This window comes from Pistacia vera, unplaced genomic scaffold (assembly GCF_008641045.1).
Source record: "Pistacia vera cultivar Batoury unplaced genomic scaffold, PisVer_v2 Contig379, whole genome shotgun sequence".
Classification (NCBI taxonomy): domain Eukaryota; kingdom Viridiplantae; phylum Streptophyta; class Magnoliopsida; order Sapindales; family Anacardiaceae; genus Pistacia; species Pistacia vera.
The window spans coordinates 87,590-111,648 of record NW_022196200.1 but is presented as its reverse complement, the minus strand read 5'-3'; the positions used below and the strand labels follow the sequence as shown (position 1 = coordinate 111,648).

At 38.7% G+C, this 24,059-nt stretch overlaps 1 protein-coding gene and 1 pseudogene across 1 annotated transcript; both read right to left on the bottom strand.

The window, feature by feature from the left end:
* Window positions 1–2,820, bottom strand: LOC116140784 (UPF0481 protein At3g47200-like). Its single transcript, XM_031426360.1, has 3 exons — window positions 2,715–2,820; window positions 1,996–2,388; window positions 1–1,004 (listed from the first exon to the last, which is right to left on the bottom strand). Exons 2-3 carry the CDS (start codon window positions 2,347–2,349, stop codon window positions 63–65), a joined length of 1,296 nt encoding a protein of 431 aa, XP_031282220.1. The 5' UTR covers window positions 2,350–2,388; window positions 2,715–2,820; the 3' UTR covers window positions 1–62.
* Window positions 2,821–22,785: 19,965 nt separating this feature from the next.
* Window positions 22,786–23,822, bottom strand: LOC116140790 (annotated as a pseudogene).
* Between the last annotated feature and the right edge of the window lie 237 nt (window positions 23,823–24,059).

The window sequence follows — 24,059 nt, the reverse complement described above, 5'->3', positions numbered from 1 at the left end:
AATTATCAATTTCTACATTAAACTCCTAGCAAATTAATGGTTGTCACCAAACACTCAGAACATTAAGGCTTTTTATCTCCCACGACACCCAGAATGGAATACAAGGTCTGCAAGAATGCGAGAATAAAAAGGATTGCACCAACTGCCTGAGAAACCATAGCCCAGGGGCTGGTGAAGTTGTGTAAATAGAAAACGCACCATCTGGGCCAGCATCGTTCAAAATGTCTCGTCACTTTCACGCAAATGTCACGATAAAAGAACTGCTTCACATATGTATCCTGGTATAGCTTGTTGAATAATTGCTTTGCGTCCTCTGGATTCAACCAATTATCGATAATATTCTTCTCCCTGAGTATCTCAACGTCTTCGTCGGTGTCAATGAGATTATCCATGAGTTTCGCATAAGAAGTGACTATGGGTTGATAATTTGGACAACATTGTTCAAAGCTGATGAGGTTTCGGAGAATGGTTTCAGTTGTCTCTTGAATTAGTAGAGGTGGAATCTCCAGAACACCATTTGCAAAGTTTATCTCCAAAATACTATCTGCCTCTCCTTTCTTAAACGTGATACCGGCCTCGTTGATCTTTGTAGCACAAGGGAAGGGTTCCCATCTCGTGGGTTTATCATTGAACTTATCTGATGATAATGGTAAAAGCAAGGAATGCCTCAACAAGTCAAGGATATGTTTGATTTCGATGTTACGTTCTTGGAATTTATTTGGTGTAACAGATGGTTCATAGGATGAGAATATATTACCGAAGAATTTAAGGGCAAGGTGGATTAGGGATTCGTCGGGAGAAAGTTTGGTCAAGCTAAACAAACGCTCAAGCACCATCCAAGGAATTTGGTTTTCAAGCAAAATCAGGTCATGGTTTAAATATTCTTGGAAACAAGAAATGGTGATTATGGCGTCATTTGGATCTCTAAGTTTTTCTTTGGCATCTTTGCGGAACAACTCACTAATGAAGCAACCGTCAAGTACCAAAATCTCTACAAATGCTTCCTCAACACAGCTTTCAAGTGGCCCTGCATAGCAGCAGGGCCGTCTCTAGAACATTTGTGACCCTAGGCAGGAGTTACTTTGGGGCCCTCTAATAATATAAGCATATATTAAAAAAATTATTATTATTATTATTATTTTTTGCCTTTTGAGATGAAAAATCACTAGGAGAGGCGGACATCAACCAGCAGGCTAACAAGGTTAGGTTGGTGGGGGGTTTTGGAGAGTAGATGTTGGAGAAGTGATGGGTGGTGAAATGGGTGATTTCCAATGCCAAGATTGATAAGAAAATGCTTGAGAAGTCATGGCCCAAAAGGTATCGATGGCCGACGATTGGCAGAGCAAACAGATAAGGTATGATAGGGGTTTTGGTGAGTGGGCTGAAGGGAGGAAGATGGTGGTGTTGGGGAAGGCCAACAATGTCGAGTACATGCCAAAAAGGCTAAAAATGGCTGTCGTGTAGTGGAGTTGGGTTGCGAGATTCATAAAAAATTAGTCAAATCGAGGGCTATCAAGGTTGGGAAATGATGAAATGATGATTTCATTCGATTTTGGTGAGAAAATCGACCGGAACCAAAATTGACCGAAGTCAACTCCAAACCACTGGCGGCAAAAGAGGGCTGGAGATGATTTATGTGAATGTCAAATTTTGGGATTGAATTAGGGGTGAGTAATTTGAGATATGTAAATAACTATTTTAGTCTTCCATTGCTAAAAGAGATTCAATGTATTAATTTAGGGGTATTAACTAGAATATATAAAACTAGAAGTACAAACTTGCTATTTTGTTAAACTTTGGGTGAGAATATATGTAAAAAGTTTATAATAAATTTGGATTTTTTTGGCTTTTTTTTGGGGGTCTCTTGACTTAGATAAGAAATTATAAACCATTTTTATTTTTGTAAGATATTAAAAAAAAAAAAATTTATAAAAAATTTGGCCCCCTTTGTTTTTGGGGCCCTAGGCAGGTGTCTCACCTGCCTACCCCTTAAGCCGGCCCTGCATAGCAGCCCCGCGCCTCTCGCTGAATCGATCTGATGGTTTCTGTGAGCTGACTATATTGCTCCTCTGGATTGTTTGATCGTGCGAGGAGGTCTCGCAAATACTTCAATTTTATTTGTTGTGTGGCTTCGAGTTGTTTGTTAGCTCTGTAGTGGAATGGCCCAATCGAGAATGCATTTGGCTTATATGCTGCTTTGTTGTGCCTAGAAAGAATTTTCGGGGTTTGAAAGATGGAAAACTTAGATGACATAGACAACTCATATGCCAATAAGTTTTCATAGGAACTTGGCAGTGGACTCATGACCATGTTAATCACAGTTTCATCTTTTTGACTCTCTGACGCCATAACAATATTCTCAGTGGCTTGCCTCTTTGAATTTTATCTCTGCAAATATATGTGAGAAAATGGAAAATGAAGAAAAGAAAAAACAGAGGAGCAGTTGTTCAACTAATAATTGAGAACAATGTTTCATTCATGTAAGTTGTATAAAAAATTCTGAGTTCTCAAAGCTACTGCCGGCAGTACAAGTTGAATTAATCTGAAAAGTATTTATAACCTAATGCTAAATGAAAGTAAAGAGATTCTAACTACAAATCCATAAAAAATAAGTAAACAATTCAAGTATTATCAAAGTAGATATTCTAACTAAACAATTTGTTTTATTTGAAATTAATTATATACAAAAAGAATGAACTGTTGGAACCACATACCAGTTCCAAATGCAGTGCAGTAGCTACAGAATTTGTGAACCTTTATTGTGGCAACACATTTAAATAAATGAGATTTCAGAATAGAGTTTGTGCCTTTATCTCCCTTGAGGATATGCAAAACTTCCAACAACCACGTCGGCTAGCAGATAGGCTATTAATAGGAAGAGTTTATTAAGATAAAGTGGATCCTAGAGATAGATTTCATTCTTTGCTTGTGTCAGTCGAAAGAAAAAGCATCTGTAACTTAATACAAAGTGAAAGTAATGAGATTCTGATTCAAAAAAAAGCATAAAAGATGCGTAAACAGTTTCAAGTATTTTAAATTAAATATGCTTACTAAACAATACGTTTTACATTTATTATACAGTTACCAGGTTCAAATGCAACTACCTGCAGACTGGATCAATCAGTTGTTTTGTCTTCTACTTCTAGTCATTGACAATGGGGGAAGTTATTAAAAAGACATTTGAAGTTTACATTTAATTAAAAGGCTATCAAGTTTTGAAATGTTAACTAAATAGCCATATTATTGATTAAGGGTATTAGTGCTTATTAGGATTAATGTACTCTTTCAAATTATCTATATTTCCACAAACCCGAAATTGTTGCAAATAAACCCAAAAACCTTCTTCTTCCTCCCGCCATTAACGATCTCTACCTGCATCTTCTTCTCTTCTTCTTGGCGTCGTCAACATCTTCTCTTCCTCTGCATCTTCTTCTTTTCCTCCTTCCTGTACATCTTCTCTCCTCATTCCTCTAATCTCTTCTTGTTCCTCCGCCATTAACACTTCTTCTCTCCACCATTAACATCTTCTCCGGCAAAGATCTCCCTCCTCCTCCTCCTGACATTTCGCCTAAGTATGTGTATCTCCTTTTTCATTTTATATTTAGATTTACAAAGATTTAATAATGGATGGGGTTGGGTTATGATTTTGATTTAGTTGTTAGGTTGTTGGGCTGTGTGTGTTTAATGTAGGTTGAAAGGAGTAAATTTGTTGAAAATTTGTTCTGGGTATTTATTCTGGGTATGATGGATCGATTGTAGGTGGAGATGACTAAAAATGTGTTCTGGCACGATGGATCGCTTAAGCGATCTGGTGTATCGCTTAAGCGATCCGGTAGGTCTAGTATGCACAATAATCGCTTAAGCGTCAGTATGTGGCATAAGATCGCTTAAGCGATCTAGTTAAAGTCTGTTGTATGGGAGCAGATCGCTTAAGCGATCAGTAATGGCATAGATCGCTTAAGCGATCACGGTTATTTATACTGAATCGCTTAAGCGATCAAGTGTATCGCTTAAGCGATCCAGTATAAATAACCATGATCGTCAAGCATACATCAGACCATATGCGAATGTGCAGATTCTTTATAAACTATTTGAACCCTTAGTACAGCATTTAGAATATTTTTTTTTCTTGCATTACAGGTAGTTGGCTATTTATACATGGGAAAAGTTGTTTGGGTGTTGAATATTTTGGTGAGTGGGTGGAGGAAGAAAGTGGTGGAAGGGATTGGGAAGAACAAAGAAGTTACACCATGCTGTGAGCACAGAGGTTGTTTTGATGAGTTGATTGATGAAATAAATAAAGAGGTAATTTGAGTTGCTCGCGTAATGATATAGTTGTGAAGTATGTTTTAAGCAAGCTCCTGAAAATTATAAGGTACCTCTGCTGTATTAAAGTCGGATGAAAGTGTGAACTTATTTATGATTGATATGGCCGATAGTGGTTCGAGGCCGATTTTAAGGGTTTCTTATGTAGAAAACCGTTGGAAGTTGGTTCCAAGGAGGGGATAACGAGGATGGGGCGAGATTTGCCTGGTTGTAATTTGAACTGCGAGGCCATTGATTTGTTAGCTGAAAAATCAAGAGTAAACGGTGAATTGGGTGTGGGAGGACACTATAGAAGAGGTTGGTTGGGGGGCAGAATGAAAATGTTGAGGAGAGGACCCTTAGATGTTCCCACAGATGTAGAGATTCCTTTAAATACAGATTATGCAGAAGGCGTAGATTGTGAGGAAGAGACACTATGGTCGTTTATGCAAGTTCAAAGGGGGCAATTGGAGTAGTAGTGGATCAGCTCATGTCTTTACGGATGGATCGGACTTGCGCATAGGGTATTTATTTGACACAAAGAGGAAGTGGTGAGGAAGCTAAAACTTGTTGCTGTGAAAGGTAATTTTGAGTTCATCACCAAAAAGTCAAATTCATTAGCTGTGACGGTTGCATGTCGTGACCGAAACTGCAGTGGCGGGTTTATTGTAGAAGGTTGGCGGAGTCGGAAAAGTTTATTCTTAGCACATATACCCGTGAGCACACATGTGGTTTGGACATATTTTAGGTGAGCATTGACAAGCGTCCGCTGATGTTATTGGACAATTTGTCAAAGTCGGTTCGTCGAAGGGAAAGGTCCATCTCCTAAAGACATTCAGAGACTTGTGCGCACAGGTTGGGATGTGCTTGTTAGTTACTGGAAATGCTGGAAAGGTAGACAACATGCACACGATTTTGTGGGGGCACGCCGGAGCACGGGTACGCAGTATTAGAGCGTACCGTTATATGCTTAAGTTGACAAACTAAGGTAGCAAGACGGCTTTGAAGTGGGACAGGAATATGATGTTTAATATTTTTTTTTTGTTGCTTATGGTCTGCTATAAGGGTTTTGTAAACATGAGAAAGGTGTTGGCTGTTGATGGTTGCTTTCTAACGGGAAAGTATGGAGGTACATTGTTGGTGGCCACTGCACAGGACAGCGAGAATCACACATATCCTGTTGCATGGTGTGTGGTTGACTCTGAGAATGACGAGTCGTGGACTTGGTTTTTTCAGCAGTTACGTACGATAGTGCCTGACAGTGGAGTTGTGCATATATCCGATGGCACAACTCTATAAAGAAGGGGATTGCCACTATTTACCGCAAGCACATCACGGATTCTGTATGAGGCACCTTGGTGGAAACATAAAACAAAAGTTTAAGTGTGCTGGCCTCCTTCACATACTACATGCAGCAAAAGCTTATCGGTTGATGTTTCGAGGAACACTTCCAGCAAATCCAATCAAGGATGTTAGAGTTGCTAAGTATCTTGAGCATGATGTTGGTTTCAAGAGATGGAGTAAAGCTTACTTTCCTGGAAGAAGGTTTGATGTCATGACCACGAACATAGCTGAGTCCATAAATTCGAAGTTGTTAATAGAAAGAGAGTTTCCAATAGTTGCACTTTTTGATGCAATCCAAAGGACACTGTCGCGGTGGTTCCATGAGCGTCGTATGGAGTCAGATAATTTTACTACAACCCTTGTTCCGTCAGCTGAAAAAATATGCGAGAACATATGGAACTGTCAAATGCACTGTTTGCCTATCCTCTAATGCTCAAGAGTTTACTGTGCACGGCTATGGTCCGGATGCCCTAGTTAACCTTGTTACAAAAACTTGCAGCGGTAAAGTGCTTGACATTCAACATTTACCTTGTCCTCATGCACTAGCAGCACTGAAACACCAACGGAAGCCGGATTTTGGTTCAAGAATTTACATGGAACTTTGCTCCCCTTTAATGACAGATCACTACATGCTAGCATATTCAGAAATGATATATCCGTTGCCTCCAGAAGAGCAGTGGGTAGTGCCGCCGATGGGCTGACATTATCCTCCAGCCGCCATTGAAGAAGACACCAAAGGGGAGAAAAAGGTTAGCGTATTCCATCAGCCTTTGGGTTCCCCGGAAGATGAATAGTGCTCAATTTGCAAGCAACCTGGTCACAAGAGAAGCAGTTGCCAGAAGTAATTAGGGTCGATTCGAAGAAGGATGAAATTATTGATGTTTTAATTTTATTGTTACCTTTAATAAATATTCTTTATATTGTGTATTCTATTACATGGTCAAATATTTGTTGGTGATTTTAGTTTGGAATTAGGCTGTCAAATTGAGAAAAGTATGGAATTAATACGTGTTGGTAATTTTAGTTTGTCAAAATTCAGGAGAAAAGATGCAAATGTATATATTGCCCACATCGCTTAAGCGACTAAGTGTATCGTTAAGCGACAAAGTGTTTTCGCAGAAGGATCGCTTAAGCGATAAAGGGATCGCTTAAGCGATCGTGCACCTGGACTGATTGTCTGCCCAGGTGCATGATCGCTTAAGCGATCCACGATCGCTTAAGCGATCCACGATCGCTTAATCGACCAGGGGAAAAAGGCAATATTTGCTTAAGCGATATCACTGATCGCTTAACGATCATGGACCTAGGCAGATTTGCTTCTGCCAATCACAGGATCGCTTAAGTGATCCATTGTATCGCTTAACCGATTCTTCTGCAAATAGTATTAAAATTTAACAGATACACCCCCACCTACCCACGGTGACAGATTCTTGCCACCGGAGCCGGAATCTGACCGGAAAGGGCGTTTCGATTCACAGTGGTCGGATCTGGCCGATAGGGCCTCTATATGGCCTTTTCCGCTAGATCGACCACGATGTGGCCGAAAAAGGCCCCACGATCCGCCAGAACTGGCCGTAACGAACGAAAAATCCCGAGCTTGCCGTCTGTGACAGCCAAATATATGGCCGTCGTTGACCGTCAAAGTCGGACATTCATTGAAAGTCCATACGGGAAGATGTGCCTTTTCGGCCATATCGACGGTGGATATGGCCGGAAAAGGTCACAACTGGCCATTACCGGCCATTTCCGGTCGTTCGTTGCTGTCGGCGGTAGCCGAATCTGGGAAGTTGGGTGGGTGGGGGTGTTTTTGTTAATTTTTGAACTTTTTCTTGGTATTAATGAAATTAATTCACTTAATGGGTCAAAAATTAATTAAAAATATACTAATATTTCCTAAATAATTAAGCAAACAAATATAAAAATAACTGAACGAATCATAAACCCTATATGTTTGATATAATGTAATAACGGAACAGTGCTCTGAACGAATCGTAAACCCTATAGGTTTCATACTGACGTGTAAGGAACTATTGTTTTATATAAATGTAATAACGAATAAGTGCTCTGAACGAATCGTAAACCCTTATAGGTTTCATACTGACGTGTAATGAACTATATGTTTGATATAAATGTAATAACAAACAAGTGCTCTGAACGAATCGTAAACCCTATAGGTTTCTATACTGACGTGTAAGGAACATATGTTTGATATAAATGTAATAACGGAACAAGTGCTTCGGAACGAATCGTAAACCCTTAGAGTTTCATACTGATGTGTAGGAACTATATGTTTGATATAATGTAATAACGAAACAAGTGCTCTGAACGAATCGTAAACCCTATAGGTTTCATACTGACTGTAAGGAACTATATGTTTGATATAAATGTAATAACGGAACAAGTGCTCTGAACGAATCGTAAACCCTATAGGTTTCATACTGACGTGTAAAGGAACTATATGTTTGATTAAATGTAATAACGGGCAAGTGCTCTGAACGAATCGTAAACCCTATAGGTTTCATACTGACGTGTAAAGGAACTATATGTTTTATAAAATGTAATAACGGAACAAGTGCTCTGAACGAATCGTAAACCCTTAAGCGATCTTTTCCGAGGCAGAATGACATCTGCCCAGCTATGATCGCTTAGCGACCTTTTGTATCGCTTAAGCTATTACTAAAAGATCGCTTAAGCGATTTATGATCGTTTAAGCGATCTTTTCCGAGGCAGAATGACATCTGCCATACTAGGATGCTTAAGCGACCTTTCGTATCGCTTAAGCGATTATACTAAAAGACGCATGATTGCATAAGCGATTTGTGATCGCTTAAGCGATCTTTTCCGAGGCAAATGACATCTGCCCAGACTTGTTCGTATCGCTTAAGCGATTATTACTAAAAGACCATGATCGCTTAAGCGATTTATGATCGCTTAAGCGATCTTTCCGAGGCAGAATGACATCTGCCTAGACAATGATCGCTTAAGCACCTTTCGTATCGCTTAGGCGATTATTACTGAAATACGAATGATCCTTAAGCGACCTCTGGTATCGCTTAAGCGATTATTACTAAAAGACACATGATCTTATATGGACAAACCATACATGTAATTAGAAACTGCTGATAAATTATCTTATATGGGACAAACAAAAATATATCCCAAATATCAGATCTAATTCTTTACAATGATCACACCATACAGTAAATTATTTATAATTTAGTTTTTGATGCCAAACAGTTTAGAATCCACAGTGAATGGTATCGGGCAGTCCATGCTTAAAGATGCCCACGACATCATTCTTCCCGATGCTTTCTGGCTCTGCACTAGCATCCAACAAATTCAAGATGATATCTACAAGGGCGGCAAATATGGTGCCTCGTTGACTTTCTGTGGAGATGACCATTCCATCTTATGTGACCTACATGTAAACACCATAATATGAGAAAGGCATGAATTAGAAAATAGCCAACCCAATGAGAACAAATTAAATAAGCAGTTCTGACACAAAGCACACATCAAAACACCATTGAAAATGAACATGTATATACCCTTATTGATAATTATACAGTATCACATAAACTCAACTCAAAAACCCAAGTATGAACATCAACATACATAAACTATCATTCAGCGCCCCACTTTCATACCCTTTGATTGGTTCTGGTCACTTAAAACGATCCATCTGCCCATAAGCAGTCGACAGCCCGCGCTCCCGACATTCTCCATTGTTTCGTCATTCAAGCTGTCCATCGGGCTGTTGGTCATGTCGAACTGAATAATTTTCAGGCAGATTCCCCACATTCAGCGCTACAATAGGAAGAAGACATTAGCATTATAATAAACTTATAGACAATTGTATTATGTAGTTAGTTTTAAACAAAATTTATCTTGACTCATTTATTGGGCAGGTAGTGCTGAATTCGCCACTTTCGGTTAGTACCTGATCACCCAACTGCCCAAACATCCCGCTGTCACGCAACAGCCGCTGGAACAACCTGGACAGTGGCTCCAACTCGACCTCCAACTGCTTGTCTCGACAAATAGTTTGGGTTGCAGTCAAGGATCTTCAGACACCCTTCCTCTAGATCGCAGCGACTGCTATCCATGCATCTGTTTGACGAGTGATGCAGTACACTCTTTTAACAAAGGCCCAACCGTGGCCATATTTGGGCCGTTCCCCCCTTACGTACTACATAATCCTATCAACAACCGAAATCATCAGGGATGCAATCCGACTGTGGTGCGGCCAATCATTTTCGCTTCGGTACTTTTGCTACACCACTAGCAACGACATTTTTAATTAAAGACCGATATGCCGAAACAAGCGTTTGCCCAAACGCCACATCGGTGATAGCACAGTCGGGATACAACAGATCACCATCACTAGTCTGTCGTAGCCTCATCAGTGCCAATACTCATCGATGTGCTACATCAAATAAAAACAACAAGATAAGTATGGAAAACACAGGCAAAATAAGGAAAATTAAGTGAAAATAACTCACCGATCCTCAAGCCACGTCCCCATCGTCAACAACTTCTGAAACCATTCCCGGGGATAATCCCCTGTCTTACACTTTATATGGCCATCAATTCCCGATCCATTGTAATAGGCATAAAGAGTTTTTTCCTTTCCTCTATTGGCCTATACAAATCGACATTTGAGTCCAATTTCCCTTCCCCACTTCCTCCCCCTTCCTCCAATTTTACATCCCCGCTTCCTTCGCTCCCCCTCCCCTCCTCCATTATCACCGCCCACTTCCACCACCAACCTCCTCAACCTTCTCTCTTTCTGGTTGTTCCTCCATTTGTTTCTTCATTTTCTTCTTCTTTACCTGTGTCACTACCATGTAAGGCGATTTCACAAACTTGCTCTTTCGGCTCTCTCTTTTCAAGCCAGTTTGCACTTCAACCGCCTTTAATTCTCCACCAACTTCCTCCTCCATTGTACCAACTTCGCCTTCCATTGTAGCTACTTTCCCTCCCACCTTATCCACTTTCTTCTCCCCCTTTTCATTGTTCTTCCATCTTCTCAAGCTTTGCATAAACGACTTGTTGTAAACTCTCAAACAGGCCGTTTATGAGGTCAACAACCTCATTCTCCCTACGCCAATGTCTCGGCAAGCGGTACTTGTTGTACCGGTTTGCTGAGGCATACGAACCTCTTCCTCCCTCTTCTCCCCTCATCCTCGGCCCCCCGAGCTTCATTATCCTCAGCATCAACGACATTGTCAAGCAATGGCCCTGCAACTGCCATCACATGCGTGACCCCTTTTAGTCCCGCATCAGGCGGTCTATCTGTTCATCCCTTTCATCCTCCATTGCTCTGAAAGATGTGACATGTCCTCTCCGCTTCATCCCCAATAGGGTCAAAAAGGGACGAACGACTCCCTGCATAAGAAAAAAAATCTCAGATTGAAGCAAAATAAAAAAGCAACTGCATATTCAAAAGCTTAATCCTTCAATCTTACCCCAGCTGCTTGAATCTCATCTCTAATTGGCCATAATCCCAATGGTTACAGCTCTCGACATGCCACCGCAACATCCTAGGAAATTGCTGTTGCACATTCACATTGTTGCTCCTCCCCCCCGCCTTAGCGAAGACAGGGATGGCCTCGTACACCAAGCCTACATTGTAAAAAAACGTCCATGTCATTATTCAAACACACTATATAAAAAATATAACATAGAGCTATTAATATTACCTGCATTGCCCATGGGAAGCCAAACAAATTATACGTCGTTGGTTTAGCCTTCCGCCCCATTCGGCATGCTTTAACGCCATGTCTGGTTTTTTCAGGCTCTTGATGGTTCGCTCAAATGATATCCGTCCCCACGTAGAATTAAAGAACTCCAGTCGCTTACAATAGAACCAATCTTTCTCAATAGCTTTTGTTGAGTCACCAGCCAATAAGATAGAATGTAAAAACAATATCAACACACTTTTATCTTCTCTGCCTCACTAAACCGAACTGTAGATAGCCTCTTCTCTAAAACTTTTCCTGTAATAGACTTTCCCTTTCAAAACCTTTTTACAAAAGTTTATGGCTCCCGCACTCTCCTTACTGCGTCCCCTCCGCCTTAGTTGCACTTTCCCGCATCCTAAGCCCGTCACCAACGCATACTCCATCAGACCAAACTGTAGTGGCTTTCCCTCCACCACGAACCACATTTCATTTTTTTTCTGCATTTTACTGAGTGCATCAACATGTAATGCACTCCCTGCCCCCAAATGACTTTTTCCACTTTTTTCCCATTCTTAAAAACTGACCGAAACAAGTGTCACCAAAATCTCTTTCACCGTGCCTCATTCTAGCTAAAATGGCCCTATTCTGTCAAAAACCTCCCAGCTCGACCTCACCGTCACCCTTGCAGGGAAGTAGGGTACCTTCTCACTTATAGGCCTCCACCTCGTACTCTCTACAGCTTACGGTCCGCACAATCTACAATCGATATAATAAAATGTCATCACACAAATAAACCAAAACCACTATATTCGCTTAAGCGATCTCGGATCGCTTAAGAAATCTTTACTGTCTCATGCAGATCGCTTAAGCGATTTAAATCGCTTAAGCGACCAAAAGTTAACTGAGAATCTCTTAATCTGTGATTCTGCCCAGACCTAAGATCGCTTAAGCCCCAAGAGTAAACACTCATGATCTCTTAAGCGATCTTTGGTCTGGGCAGAATCATCTGCCCAGATCTCAGATCGCTTAAGCGATCATTTTTATCGCTTAAGCGATCATTGCTGCAGTCACGAGTAAAACAGAATAATCGCTTAAGCGATACAATGATCGCTTAAGCGAAATTACAAGCAACATTCCCAAACACGTACCCTCCTTCGCCGGCCTTCTCCTCGTCGCCTGGATCCTCCGGCGACCTCCTCCTGCCCTGAATTATCGCCGGAATCACCTCCTGGCCTGCATTCTCTCCGGAATCCTCCTTCTGGCCTGAATTCTCGCCTGACTCCTCGTCTTCAGACCCCTTTGCTGGTTTTTCCCTCTGTTCTTGTGCCGCCGGCGTCTCCTCACGTGTGGACCACCTTCAATGGTCAGATGATCCACCGGAGCAGCCATTGAACTGCTTGCCCACCGAACTAGGATTCGAAGTGGCGTTGGGTTGTCGTCGTCATTGTGAGTGTCAGCCATGGTTTTGGATTGAATTTGGTGTGAAAATTTGTAGTTTGGATTGGAAATATGGCTTGTGTCGCCGGAAATCGCGCAGATTCCGTTTAGTTGAAGAAATCGTTTTTAGGGTTCAACAAATCGATCGAAAATCGCGACTATATCGCCGAAAATCACGACTGTATTCGGTTTAGGTTTAAGAAATTGATTTAGGGTGCAAATCAATTGGTGTTGGATCGGAAAAAATCGCGTCTCCCTTTCGTTCAAGAAATCGCGTTTTCAACTGATGAATTTCGATTAACGACGTGAATGTTACTGGCCTTGTTTTGCGAATTTTCAAATTTGAAAACTTTCATTATTTCTGATTCGCCCACATATGTTTTAATCTTTTCATTTTAACCCATTTTACGTGTTTAATTAATCCTACCTATGCCACGTCATCTTCTCTAAATTATAAATATTTGATGAACAGTTTCAAGGCCATTTTCTTAAATACATACTTGGGGGGACCGGGCAGCTAAATTTTCTCCTATTTTGTATCCTATATCTCTCTCCAATTCTATTTTACTAATATTTTTTATAAAAAAGAATCCTATTTGATTATCTTCCAAGAGTATATAGTTAATATTTATCATCTCTATAAACCAACGTTAATTTTATAATACCACGATGGAAAAATCTAGAATACCATTGAACTATCATATTATTTATACAACAAAGCAAGATAATTACAACACTTGGGACTTGTTGACCGTGAGTGTTGGTGTGGTGTTGCAAATACTTCGGTCTTAATTTTGATTTGGCAGCTCTTACTTCCTAATTAATTAGTTTCCATTTAAATATACAATTTAATCTTAATATAATAAACTTAAAGAAAAGATAACATAAAATTCTAAAGAAAACAAGTTAAATAAATCTTTATACAATTACCAATTTCTTCATCCTACTTCACCAAAATCAACCTAAAAAATTTTAATACGGAGATCTTCATCAAAATCGAACTAAGAAACGTTTTAATACTGAGTTCATTAGGCAAAACATCAAATTTCACCCAAATAAAATTTAGTCTCTAAGTCCACACAACCTTTCCTCAAAAACAATACAATAAACTGATAAGCATTCAATTATCAATTTCTTCATCAAACCCCTAGCAAATCAATGGTCGTCACCAAGCACTCAAGCATAACTCTTTTTGTCTCCCACGACACCCAAATAGAATACAAGGTCTGCAAGAATGCGAATCAAAAGGATTGCACCCCTACTTGGGAAACAAGAGCAAGGGGTGGTGAAGTTGTGTAAATAGAAAAAGCGCAACCTCGCCCACCAGCGTTTACGGTGTTTGTTCATTTGATGGCAATGTCATGATAAAGAACGCTGCTTCACAAATGTATCATGGTAATAGCTTATTGAAGAATTGCTTTGCATCCTGAGACTTCAACCAATTATCTATGCTATCATTCTCGGCGAGTATCTCAACGTCATTTTCGGTGTCAACGAGATCATCCATGAGTTTGGCATAAGAAGTGATATGGGTGCGTAATTTGGATAAGTTGCTCAAGCTGATGAGGTTTCGGAGAATGTTTCGGTTGTCTCTTGAATCAGGTGGAATCTTGAGAACCCCATTCTAAAGTTTATGTCCAAGATGGTATCTCTCATTTCTTTCTCAACTTGATACCGGCCTGCTTGAGCTTTGTAGCACAAGGGAGGGGTTCCCTCCCCCTCTTTTTTGTTTGAGCTTATCAGTGACAACGGTAAAAGCAATGAATGCTCAACAAGTCAAGGATGTGCTTGATCTCATTTCCGTTCTTTCGTTTTGACTGGTTTCGTTACTGAAGTGTCTTGGATGAGAACAAGTTACCGAAGAGTCGGGCGAGTTTGATTAGGGATTCGTTGGGAGAAAGTTTGGTCAGGTAAACAAACGCTCAAGCCACCAGCCAAGGAATTTGGTTTTCCAGCAAATCAGGTCATGGTTTAGTACTCTTGCAACAAGCAATGGGAATATGGGGTCATTTGGATCTCTAAGTTCTTCTTGGGCATCTTTGCGGAACAACTCACTAATGAAGCAACCATCAAGTACAAAATTTCAACAAATTTCTCCAGTTAATCCATTGCACTCTGCATAGCATTACGGGCCTGTGCCTCAACTGAACTGATGGCTTGACTAGCTCACTATATAGCTTCTCTAGGCATGTTGATCGCCCGAGGAGGCCTTGTAAATAGTCCCATTTGATTTTTTGTGTGAATTCCAGTTGCTTTCCATGGTGAAGTGGCCCAATGAAAATGCATTGGGTTTATACGCTGCTTCATTGTGTCTATAAGAATTGTGGGGTTCTAAAGATGCAACAATTAGGTGACACTGAAAGTTATAACGCATTATATTTTCAAACGAACACTGCAACGAGTTTTGTTAATCGTACTGTAATCCTCTTTTTTACTCTCTGCCATACTGATCTTTATATTGTATCTCTGAGAAAGAAACAAATAAAAACTCACCTTAATTGAAAATTACTTAAGCCGGCATTTGAGAACTATAAATGTTCTTGTATTCAGAAGAGAAATTATAGCTAGTTCATAGAAGAATTGGCTAAGCAGAATGTTTCAACCGCTAAAATGCTAAATGACAGTAATTTTAAGTTGTGAAAGTATGAATAGCTGGAATCGAAATAACGGTTTCAAATAAAACATCTTATAGATTAAATTTGTCCTTTATTTTGATTTCTAGCTATTTCCAATCACAGCCTTCTGTCTGCTTAGAGCAATCTGCACACAAAGTGTTTATTGAACAATCATCAAAAACTTAAATACACAAGCAAGAAATTATATGAACTTTACAGAGCATGTACGAAGATCTAGTGCGAGTTGCTATAAATTAACTTAATATACATATTAATTCATGATTATTAACAAGAATTAAAAGGGGAAAAAAATCATACTGACCTGTGGGTATGTACGTAACTCTTCTGGGTTATACTAATTAAGCTCTCAACTCCAAGAACCCCTAGCTAGCCTCTGCTGTAGAGGCTCTACAAAAATTTAGAGGCTGGGTAATATGTGCACATTTACTACCATCTCATTCATGAGACTCTTTGAAGTGAAGGAAAGAATCACTGAAAGTGGCAAACTAATTAAATGAAAAATTATCCTTTCCTTCTGGACAAGGCAATAAAAAGAAATAAAATTATGCCCCTTTTGAGACTGAATAAATTCCATACAATTCTATATTTAATGATAAAGATACAAATTTGAGATGGAACTCGAAAGCTGCAACTTTAGAATCTCACTATGTACTGTTTCCAAACCCTAGCACAATCATTACTTATGCAAGCCTGAAACGATTTACTTAAACAATTTTTCGAAATCTGGGTTTATTAAAGCAACTTCAAAGAAGACATCCAATATTAAAGTTCATAATTCTACTGAAACTTAATTAGCAAATTTACATAATGCTATATAAGGCAATTAAATAATATCATAAAAAATTGAAGTATTTGGTTTACAAGATATTCACTGTTCAATTATTTTTGCAAAGATAAGACATGAAATAAACTTTTAAACTGTTGTACTTAATTTTGACACTAACGACTTACACGTGTAAAGTGCTAGCGGGTTCAGAAGTTATACGTGATATAAAAATATGTCGAGAGAATAAGTAAAAAACGTTTTTAAGTGATTCGGATGCTCAAAAGCGATCCTATGTCCACTGTAGTTGTATTAATATGGTTACAGTCAGGTCGCATGTGGCGAGCTGAATTACAATCTAGAGAGAATATGAGAGAGAGAAAGAGAATGTATTTGTATAAGACTAAGATAAGTCATCCTGTAAATGAGAGAGGAGCCCTCTATTTATAGTTGGAGTATATAATCATGAGTCTGTATCCGACAGTGTGGTACAATTCTTAACTCTCTTCCCATTGGTTGTCTGCATGAGAGACTCCTTAAATCGCGTGGGCTTGGGCAGTGGACGATTCCTCGCTACTCCAAGCCTAACATTTACCTGTTGCATTGACGGAACCATACCTGTTCCGTCATTGCGCGATGTGGCAGCGTTAGACGGCACAAAGCCTCCTTGATTCTAATTGGCCCTTGTTGACAAAAGTCCACGTCAGCCCTGACTTTTTAAGCATAACATAAACAACAACACACTTACATAAAAGATCAAATTATGGGAGTTGTAACAAAACGTATTAGGATGATTATTCATACACTATTTTCATCATAAAAAAAGGTACTATTTATATACACTGTAGTGTTCTAAGCTAGGTAGGTGATCAATTCCTATTAGGATACAAGATCATGTGATCCCTATAATCCAGGACATCAATGTGATCCCTATAATTTAGGAAGTTAACTACATCTGTAACACTCCCCCTCAAGCTGGAGTATAGATATCAATCATACCCAGCTTGTTACAAAGATAATTAACTCGAATCCCAGTTAGAGCCTTTGTGAGATATCTCTCAATTGTTCTCTAGTCTTCACATACCCAATGGAAAATCAGACATTGCTGTAGTTTCTCACGGATGAATGGCAATTGATCTCAATGTGTTTTGTTCATTCATGGACACTAATATATGCAATATGAAGAGCCGCTTAGTTATCACACTATAATTTCGCTGGTACTAAAGTTTCAAGGCCTATTTTAGTTAGGAACTGATCTATCCACATTATTTCACAAACAGCTTGTGCCATAGCCCTATATTCCGACTCTGCACTTGATCGTGACACGACATTCTGCTTCTTGCTCTTCCATGATATTAATTTCCTCCGACAAAGACACAATAGCCTGATGTGGATCTTCTATCTACCTTGGAACCTACCAATTTGCATCTGAGAAACATTCATATGAGAGTGACTATGATGGGCATATAATAACCATGTTCCAAGGGTTCTTTTCAAATAACACAAATCCGCTCCAAAGTCGCCCAATAATGAACTGTGGGGAGGCCATAAACTGACTGACAACACTTACTGAATATGCAATATCTAGATGAGTCACCATAAGATAGTTTAACTTCTCGACCAATCTTCTATATTCTCAAGATCTCCAAATAGTTCACCATCTTTCGTAAGTTGCATATTAGGAACCATTGGAGCACTACATGGCTTTGCCCCCAATTTCCCTGTCTCAATTAATAGTCGAGCACATATTTCCTATGGAGAGGAATATATCTTGTTTGCTCCTGGTAACCTTCAACCCCCAAAGAATACTTCAATATCTCTAAGTCTTTTGTGTGGAACTGGGTATGGAGAAACGATTAAGAGATGTGATGCCCACATTATCACTCCTATTAATAACAATATCATCCACATACATAACTAGAGAAATGATACCAGTTTCAACCTTTGTAGAAAACAGAATGGTCTTTTTACATTTCAGCATACCAAATCTCTCAACAGCCTGACCAAACTTTTCAAACCAGCACGAGGACTCTGTTTTAAACTATACAAAGATTTGCAAAGATAACTACTTTCCCATACTCCCCTTGAGCAACAACCCCAGGAGGTTGCTTATATAAACCTCTCCTGAAGATCACCATGATGAAAAGCATTCTGATGTCTAACTGAGGCAAAGCCAATATAAGAGCTGCCATATAGATAAACAGCCGAATAGAGATGAACTTAGCCACAGGGAAAAAATATTAGAATAATCAACTCCGTAGGCTGAGCATATCCTTTAGCAACCAACGAGCCTTTAGCCGGCAACACCCATTTACATCCAATTACCATCTACTTGAAGGTAAATCTACCATTTCCAAGTACCATTGTCATCTAAGGCATTCATTTCCTCTATCATGGCATTACGCCAACTAGGATGAGAAAAGACTTCATGAACAGTTTTAGGGATGGTATAGAATCAAGGGAGCAATAAGGAGCCATGATGAATATGACAAATGATCATAAAACACAAGAAGAATAGGATAAGTACACTGCCGTTTACCTGTTTCGCAATGCAATAGGAAGATCATTACTTGAAACTATATTGGATGACGAAGAAGTTGGTGCCGGACATGAAGCAAGAGGGTGGACGACGAGAGTAGACTTGACAGGAGTAGGATCAGAGATAGGAGCTCATGCAGGAAGCGCAGGTATGTGACAGGTCAGAGACAGGAGCCAATTAGATATCGGTGCAGGGGAAGTGAAGGTATAAACTAACAAATCATCACTATCATTATCCTTCTGAAATCTGTAGGAGAAGGGGAAAGTATGGTTTTCTTCTAGAAGGCACATCAATGGAAACAAGATACTTATTAAGACTTGGACAATAACACCGAATCCTTTTTGAATTCGGAATAACCAAGAGACACATTTTAATGACTTGTGATTAATTTAGGGACTAACTGTCGAACTCCCGACAAAGCAAGTGCTATCAATACCCTAGGTTCAAAAGAAATAATTCTTTGTTAGAAAAGCAATATTGTACGGGTCTCTCTATGAAGGACAGAAAGACGGCATTCGGTTAATCAAAAGTAGGCAGGGAAACTGCATCAGCCCAGAATGTTTAGAACCATTCATTGGAATAATAAGGCTCTGATAGTTTCAAGAAGAATGTCTTTTTTCCGTTCGCTTTTAAAATGCAATGAAACTATCTCCTCGGTACTTTGGCCATACAACCTTCAGCGCATAGAGCTTGTGGCTTACCGTTTGGATCTCCCAAATGAGTCGCGATACACCCTGTTTCCATGTCCTCTCAACTCAAAGAAATTGGTTGATCAAGTAGTCCCTCAAACTACACTTCTGTTTGTCTCTAAGGATAACATTGTTCTTCCAATTCCACAATAATTTTGAACAACGGATTGTGAAGCTGGGTTAGATTTGTGATTGAAGTTCTCAACAGTGGCAGAGCCACGGCTGCTTCACTACTGGGAGTCTCTTAGATATGACGCAACTTATCCAAACCTTGTGGGCAGTTTTTTAGGGGGCATTTTGTGTAGTGTTCTGGACGTGGATCGCTCATAAGGCAATTATTAGGATAGGTAGAGAAATCAATAAGATTGTTTATTTAAGTATAAACTGTTCTTTAGGAGATTAGGTAGTAGCTCTTATCCTAGTTAGTAAATATGCGTTTATACGCGAATATACGGCCACCGTATAATTCCGTAAAAACGCATATTACGCACTTTTTATCATGACTGCCAATATTCGTGAATTATTGGAGCATCTGTATATTCGCGATAAATTCGCGAATTATTGCAAAAACAAAAAAAACTGGATTGAAACACGTTGTTTGTGGTGGGGGAAGAAGAAATCGAAGGGAAGAGATTATTCACGAATTAACACCCATCTCATGCGTCCCCCTCCAGCGTAGCCCTTCACCGAGAACACCCCAATGATTTTCTCCCCACTATGAATTCAGGCATTTCTTTCATACTTTTTTTCATTTGTTGATTCTGTATTTCGTGTGGCTGGTGATTTTAGTTTAAAGTGTTATCTTGGAAAGGAGGTAGGCTGGTGGCCACTGTGGATTCGCTGGAAGGTGGAGGCGCTGGAAGGAAGGGTTGAGGCTCATGAGGTGGTTGGGCTTTGCGGAAGTGGAAAGGGCCGATGACGGTTCGCTACCTTGCGCAACTTTTGTGGTGTGGACAGTGAGACTGGTCGGTGGGTGCTAGACTGCTTTGCATGAGAATAAGCGGTGGCGTTTTATCCAGAAAATCCTTCATGAAATTATTTTTATTATGATTAATCTTATTTCAGGTGCATTAACAACTAATCTTTTATATTTTAGTTCTCGATTTAATATAATTAATGGATTAATGGGAAGTAAAATGTTTCATTTAATATCAACTTATCAAGTTTTAAATTAGTAAAAAACATGACTAAATATTTGTTTGAGTCTGAGACTATAATTTATATTAGTTTATATTTGTATATTTGTGTTATTAGTTAATTGAATACTTTGCATTTGAAATGTTATATTGATTTAACTAGGTAATCCATAAAAGTGTTAAAACTAAGATTGATATTGCCGATTTTTCAAAACGTATTATTACAATGGACTTATTAACCCGTATCGTATTTTTCCCGTATCCGAATTTTTATGACCGAATTTTTATAAACGTATTTTTTACTATATTTCCGTATTAACCCGTAAAATTCCTATACCTTTTTTTTGCCGTACCCGTATTACTAACTAGGCTCCTATTTCTTTTCTTTTGCTATCATTTCCTTTCTTTTAGTAACTACTAGGAGCTGTGTTGGATAGTAGGAGTTTGTTTTACATCTACTTGTATTAAAGCTTGTCAAGTCAAAAAGCAGGTGTGAAGAATTTTAGTCTTTTCTTTCTTGAGTTTGGCTGACCGAATTAGCCATTGTTTTATTTTCTTTCATTGCATGCAACTGTGTATATATATTCACACTATTTCATTCATACAATAAAAGGATATATATTTTATTACACTTAGTGTTCTAAGCTAGGTAGTGTAAATTCCTATTAGAATGCAAGATCATGTGTCCCTATAATCCAGGATATCAATGGTGATCCAAAAATCTAGGAGTTATCTACATCTTTACAGGAGTGACACATATTAACAACTTTACTCCCCAGATAACTGAATATTGCATACCAATTCTGCAACAAGGTGAGAGAACAATCGCCCATGGAGTCCCAAAATAGTTGTGCACATAAAAAACACCATCTAGGCACCAGCGTTTACGGTGTTTTTTCACTTTATGGCAAATGTCATGATAAAAGAACTGCTTCACATATTATCATGGTAGAGCTTGTGAAGAATTGTTTGCGTCCTCAGGATTCAACCAATTATCGATAATACTCATCGTCGCTGAGATATCATGAGTCTCGCATAAGAAGACTATGGTGTGGTGGTAATTCGGATAATTGTTCAAGTAGAGTTTGGTGTCTGAATGGAGGGTTTGGGTTTGAAGTTTATGTCCAAGATGCTATCTGCCATTCCTTTCTCAAAATTTGATACGGCCTCGTTTATCTTTGTAAAACATGGGGAAGATAAACTTATTAATTAATTGAAGGATAATTTTTTACGTATTATTTAGTAATTAATTAATAATAATAATGAATTGAGTCTAATATCCAACTTACGTCAGCTTTAGGGGTGTCTCATTCTAAACTTGCAAGTCTAAATGGTTCAAACTTTGGGGTATCAACTGTTTTCTCCATAAAGTAATGGGAATGTGTTACATGGAAAGAGTATCTAAAATATTAAAAAAGAAAAATTAATTAACTTAACTTGTAAAACAAAAACAAGTGCAAAGGCAGAGAAAGATATGGGCATAATGTAAAGATTAAAGTTTTTGGTCCATTGGGTACCATTAAGGAAGGCTTTTACTTTGGATGTTACAAACAATGCACACTTCGGTTGTTTATTATGGATCCATAAGTGTCCTAAAAATTAGATTAATTATGTTTTACGGAATCATCAAAATTAAAAAACAGTTTTTGGACATTATCTATAATTTATATACGGATTGATTGAGTTTTTAAATTTGTGTCTCAACTTCCAACATTATTAAGAAGTAAAATATTAGCTCTTATCAAATGGTAGTTTTAGGTCTAGTAATTAGTTAAGGTGCATAAATGTCAAATTAATAATAATAAAATAATAATATATAAGATAAATTAATCATTCTTATTTTATATTTAATTTTCTCTTATAATATTCTTCATTAATAATTAACTACCAACGATTACACATTGAGATAAAAAGAATAAAAAAAAATAAAAAATAAAACATTACAATGTATATTTGACAATTTAACCTTAAATAAAATAAAAACTACGTAGAGAATAAAGAAGACTCACCTAATTCAAAATTACTTAAAGCCGGCGTTGAGAACTATAAATTTACTTTAATTGGGGAAATTGTTACTAGTGAATATCAATCAAATGCACATCTATCAATTAAAAAAAAATGGAAGTCGATTTGGTTTACAAAATTCACAATTAAATTATTTTACAAAAGAAGAACAGAATAAACTTCAAACAAACAACACAACTTTTGAATATAGGAGTAAACAAACATCAACAACTTTTATCTCCCAATAACTAGAACTGCATACAAGTCTGTAACAACGTGAGAACCAAAAGAATTGTGCCAACAACTTGAGAAACAATCGCCCATGGCTTGCCAAAATAGTTGTGCACAAAAAAAAACGCCATCTGGGCCACAGTTCACGGTGTTTTCTCTTCACTCCACAAATGTCTGATAAAAGAACTGCTTCACATATGTATCTGGTATAGCTTGTTGAAGAATTGCTTTGCGTCCTCTGGATTCAACCAATTATCGATAATATCTTTCGCTGAGTATCTCAACGTCTTCGTCGGTGTCATGAGATTATCCATGAGTTTCGCATAAGAAGTGACTATGGGTGGATAATTTACAACATTGTTCAAAGCTGATGAGGTTTCGAAGAATGGTTTCAGTTGTCTCTTGAATTAGCAGAGGTGGAATCTGGAGAACACCATTTGAAAAGTTATGTCCAAAATACTACCTGCCATCCCTTTCTCAAATCGATACCGGCCTCGTTGATCTTTGTAGCACAAGGGAAGGGCTCCATCCCGTGGGTCTTCTTGAACTTATCTGATAATGGTAAAAGCAAGATACCTCAACAAGTCAAGGATATGTTTGATCTCGATTTTACTTTGGAATTGGTTGGTGTAACAGATGGTTTATTAGAGAATATATACGAAGAAGTCAAGGGCAGTTGGATTAGGTTGTCGAGAGAAGTTTCAAGCTAAACAAACGCTCAAGCACCATCCAGGATTTGGTTTTCAAGCAAAATCAGGTCATGGTTTAAATATTCTGTAAACAAGACATGGTGAATATGGGGTCATCTGGATCTCTAAGTTCTTTTTTGGCATCTTTGCGGAACAACTCACTAATGAAGCAACCGTCAAGTACCAAATCTCTACAAATGCTTCCTCAACACAGCTTTCAAGTGGCCCTGCATAGCAGCCCCGCGCCTCTCGCTGAATCGATCTGTGGTTTCTGTGAGCTGACTATATAGCTCCTCTGGATTGTTTGATCGTGAGAGGAGGTCTCGCAAATACTTCAATTTTATTTTTTGTGTGGCTTGGAGTTTTTGTTAGCTCGTAGTGAATGGCCCAATCGAGAATGCATTTGGCTATATGCTGCTTCGTTGTGCCTGAAAAGAATTTCGGGTTTGAAGATGGAAAACAGATGACATAGCAACTCAATGCCACAAGTTTTCAATAGGAACTTGGGAATGGACTCATGACCATGTTAATCACAGTTTCATCTTTTTGACTCTCTGACGCCATAACAATATTCTCAGTGGCTTGCCTCTTTGAATTTTATC

What these genes read in the sequence shown, in the direction of transcription:
- LOC116140784 (XM_031426360.1), bottom strand. Translation starts at nt 2,349, where the DNA reads ATGGCGTCAGAGAGTCAAAAAGATGAAACTGTGATTAACATGGTCATG. An exon ending in GGGGCTGCTATGCAGGGCCG is followed by an intron (nt 1,005 to 1,995) that starts GCTTAAGGGGTA and finishes AGCTGTGTTGAG; the next exon opens with GAAGCATTTGTAGAGATTTT.